This window comes from Eptatretus burgeri, chromosome 2 (genome assembly GCF_056783735.1).
Source record: "Eptatretus burgeri isolate ZD-2024b chromosome 2, Ebu_testis_v1, whole genome shotgun sequence".
Taxonomy (NCBI): Eukaryota; Metazoa; Chordata; class Myxini; order Myxiniformes; family Myxinidae; genus Eptatretus; species Eptatretus burgeri.
This window is the reverse complement of record NC_140962.1, coordinates 137,308,680-137,313,111: the sequence shown is the minus strand read 5'-3', so window position 1 is coordinate 137,313,111 and position 4,432 is coordinate 137,308,680. Positions and strand designations below refer to the sequence as shown.

At 49.0% G+C, this 4,432-nt stretch overlaps 1 protein-coding gene across 3 annotated transcripts in view; it reads left to right on the top strand.

The window, feature by feature from the left end:
- The window catches only part of TAF6L (TATA-box binding protein associated factor 6 like), a 36,262-nt gene that overhangs the window by 953 nt on the left and 30,877 nt on the right, over window positions 1-4,432 (top strand). For 2 of the 3 annotated variants that reach the window (XM_085871414.1, XM_085871412.1), the window contains exon 2: window positions 3,960-4,127. In XM_085871414.1, coding sequence (XP_085727540.1) covers window positions 3,978-4,127 — 150 coding nt within the window. In that variant the 5' untranslated portion in view covers window positions 3,960-3,977. Of the gene's footprint in view, window positions 1-547; window positions 3,869-3,959; window positions 4,128-4,432 lie in introns of those variants that run through there. The other variant, XM_085871413.1, reaches the window with a different exon arrangement.

Here is a 4,432-nt window from a genome sequence, read left to right as displayed (position 1 = left end):
TCTCTGTCTCTTTCTGTCTCTTTCTGTCTCTCTCTCTTTCTCTCTCTCTCTCACCCCGTGTGTCGAAGTTAGTCCTTCCCTCTGCCCAGAGCGCGGATAATTTGCTTGATCAACCGAACACGTGAATCTATTTTCGTTACAAATTCCTTAATGGCCTCTTCTGTGGTCCTATTAATTTGCTCGTGAAAGCACGGGCTTGTTTGCTCACCCTCAGCACTACTACACTCAAGTACAGTGTTTCTGTACAAGTACCTGAACGTGCGTGGACAGGGTGGGGGCCGAGGGCAGGTGCGGTTGACCAATCCTGCTGACAACTCCCAATTGATACCACCACCACCACATTCGTGGAGGTTTTTTTTTCAATCACAATTCACAACCACTTGTTTTCTAAACTGTTTTGGGTTATCTTGTTTGTTTAAGAAATTTTGAGATTACCCGTCGACCTAACAGAACGCCTTCACTGACTAATTTGGAACGGGCCGAGGAGTACAAGTTAACATTTGATCTCGCCATCCGGATCCATGATGCTTGGGTATGTAAGGAGCCTGGTGTTGGCTTGGGATCTTGTCGACCATTGAAGTCCCACCAGGCGGGGTTGACTTCGCCTGGAATCCTTCCGACATCGGTGAAATGAGTGCCGGTGTACTGGTAATAGCGGCACCACATCAGCGGCGCAGCTGCGCCCACAGCCTTTTGCTGCATACAAATGAGCAGGAGGGTATATAAGGGCTTGCTGAGTTTGACTCCTCCATGAGTCTTAGAATACTGTCATTAGAGAACGCAGATGTATGTGTTTCTCATGCGGATGTTTCACACAAGGAAAATGACGAAATACCAGGTGGGTCGAAACCTCATCTACTTCTCCCCTGACACACGACCACACTTGTTCCATCGATGTGGTAGTCCCTTGATGCTGTCTACGTGGAATCCTTTGGGACGGGTACACAGCCATTTCAGTACACGTGCTTTGACGTCTTCTCGATCGGTAAACTTGGTGCCCCCCAGATGTTCTTTGAGTGGTCTGAATAGATGAAAATCACTGGGTGACAAATCTGGACTGTATGGTGGATGATTTAGGACTTCCTAACCCATCTTCACGAGAGTTTCAGGGTTCGCATTGGCCGTATAAGGACGAGCATTGTCATGCAGTAAAGTCACTGCCTGAGACGGCGTACCTGGTCGTCATCTGCATATTTCTCGTCTCGCTTCATTTGCAAAACGAGTCCCAAAACACCCTCGCCGTAACCTTTCCATTTGGTGACTGAACCTTCATTTTGTTTTTGGTGGTGGGGAACAAGGTCTCCTCTCCCTGGTGACTCGCTTCGACACTGGCATGAAATGATGGACCTGGGTGTGATCGTACGGCACAATCCTGTTAAAATGGCACATCTCCCTCATTTTTGGTGGTTGCAAGTTGCCTTTTCATCATTTCATGAAGGTCCTCTGATGCGCACCTTCTTGGATTGAACGTGAGAATGAATGATTACTTCCTCACCTCCAACTATGGTCAATACCCAATTCTTCTGTAATTTCACGTATGGTAATGCAGTGATTCTCCCAAGACGAGCTGTTCGTCATGTTTCATGTTTGCCTGAGTGTCAGTTGTCTCCATACAAGTGCTCAAGATTGATGACCAATTCATGACCCTTTTTGAACCTTATGTAGAATTTGAAAACGACTACTGTACATGAAGACGTGCACCACCAAATTAGACACACGGTCTCCTGTGACGATCAGCTTCACTAGAAACGTTACACCTCTGTTCCACAGCCCATGTGGCTATGTTGGCCGCCATCACGGTTTTATCCAGATTGCATTGACTACTGCCGATGTCACTTCTTGTAGAGCTTTCTCATGGTGGAAAACATTGCAGAAAATTTCAGCACTCATCTACTACGTTTATATTGTTACGGCTGTGGAAATTCGCAATACACCATAAAGGGTCCTCAGGTGAGATATATCGGTAAGTTCATGTGTAGTTAGCCCAAACCCGTTGTTCAGAGGGAATATATGTGATTCATTCGGGCTGCGATTCTTCAGTTAGCCATTTTTCTTTTGCTGTCGTTATTTTGGTGCAAGAACCACAACGAACATCGCCACAACCAACATCTCAACGATCACGCCATTCACTACACGACGCCAACAATCACGCCATTCACACCACGACGCCACCTTCCACAACTACGCTACCACCCTCTTCGCCACTCGCCATTCAACGAGCACCGTGCGGTAACGATCTCCACGGGACGGATGAAAGGAGCGGAGAGGCAGCAGCAACAAGGGTGCGAAGGGGCATCTCCCGCCCAAAACTCCTGCTTGAATGTCTCTCGCCGGATTTTCCCTCCTGCTTTTCCCGCGCTTTGGCATGGGGGAGGTGCGATTTGAGCCAGAGGTCAAAGGTGAAAAAAAGGTGGGGGCCTGATTTTGGGGGAATAATTCCCTGGCCCCGAGCCAAAACTGACTTTCCTCATCCCCAGCACGGCGCGGGGAGGGGGGAACGAGAGAGCACGCCCCTTTTTTGGGAAGCTTCCAGAAGGGAGGTGGAGCCAGAAACGGGGCAGGGCGAAGGGCGGAGCCCGACCCTACAAAAGACGTGGGCGTGAAGGTCGACAATAACGTTGTTCCGTTGTCCCTTGTCCCTGAAGGGGAATTGTCGAGAGTTGTGGTGATTGTTCCTGGTCGGAGGTTCTGTTCGTTCGTCCCTGTCGGGCGGACGACACGTGCAGGCGCGAGGCACGAGCCCAGTGGACCACGCCGGAGGGACTCGGAGTTACAGTCGCCAAGGGCTGGACGACGCGCTAAGGGAAGTCGGGACTTCCATTTCTTTTGGGTTCTGTGTAAACGTGTGTGTGTGGTGCCAGTCTGGTGAAGTAGAACTGTTATAAGTGTTGCCGTGTGAATTGCATTATTCGGTTGTAGATCTGCGTGTGTCTCTTCGCTTGCTTTTATTGTGTTTCTTGCTTGACTGTAATATACGTGCCTTCCGTGCTGCTGTGTGGCGCGGAATAAATGTGATGGTCCAATTGTTCCCCGTTTCGCTGCGTCCTTTCCTTTGTTTGAATCTCCATTTTGCATCACGTCAGGGATTGGTAGTGGGTTTAAAATACCCGGTAACTAATCTGAACCATCAAGGTCGACAATAACTCCGCTCGGTTATCCCTGTAGCACGGAACGAGCCGCTTAAGCGGTTCGTGTTCGGAGTCGACTTGTGGCGTGGTACAACTCCTCGGTACGCTATCCGCGCGGGTACTTCGGTAAATCGACCATTCGACGATCGGACTCTATTTCGCGCTGGTAGAATGTGGACTGACTTGTGGTGAGGTTAAACCCCCACCCGTGACTAGCTCCCGGCGTTGTTCCGAGAGGGTCACGACTGAATTTGCATGTCGGTGGGCGAAGCGGCCGCTATTGGTTAAACGCGGTCGTTCGCACGCCGGCGAGGGACGAATTCGCAACAATATGTTCTCCAATGAAAAGTCGATATTGACCTTGAACGACCCTGACTTTTAGTGACCTGAGCTGGGTGGGTGTAGTTTGTTGTGGGGGTATGGTGGTGTGGACCCGGTAGGTAGCGGATTGCCAGGCGGATATCCCATGTGTTTTTGTTGGAGAGTGTTGCCCATTCCCCTTGCTTTTTGGGGTTGTCGTCTGCTTTCCCCTCTACCCCGGGTAAGCCGAGTGGCGGAGCGTGCGGGCTCGGACCACCTTCCCAGACCATCAATGTATCGCCGCATGAATTGTAAAGACACTACTTGACAATGGACAAAATTCCTGAGATTTTTTGGGAAACAGGATTCTCGGTTGTAAATTCAATTTCAGGCACAGTTTTCTCTGTTGTGAAAACGAAACAGTTCGATATTCTCTTAAGGTATGAAAATGGAACATTGCTATGACATCAAAGGCTGATGCTATAGTATTGCCCTGCATACTTGTTGACCATACACCTTCTGCTCCAACAGGGTTTTGAAAGCGGGAAGATGACGGACAAAGATGACAAAAGATTTGCTGAAATTCCCAAAGACTCCATCAAGACGATGGCAGAGAGTGTTGGCATTGGTGGCCTGGCAGATGGTATCGCAGCCATGCTTGCCGAAGACGTGTGCTACAGATTACGGGAAATGACTCAAGTAAGCACGATGGGTGGAGGGTATGGACTTTCACAGAGATTTGCATGATTTAAATTCGCCTGTCTGTCCTTTCTATGTGGCTTCTTGGTTGAGTGCTTCAAGCTTTTCTATCACATTGTATTCAATGGTGTGGGTTTACGTCCCATGATTGCTCAGTGGAAATTTTTACACCCTGCGATGAAGTGGCGATCTACCCAAGATTAGTTGTGGCATTCTTTTTTTTTTGTATGCATGATCAAAGCTCGTGGAAGACATAGGATTAGGCTCTTAAGCCATCATGACCTCCCTATCATGAGTGCCCTGAT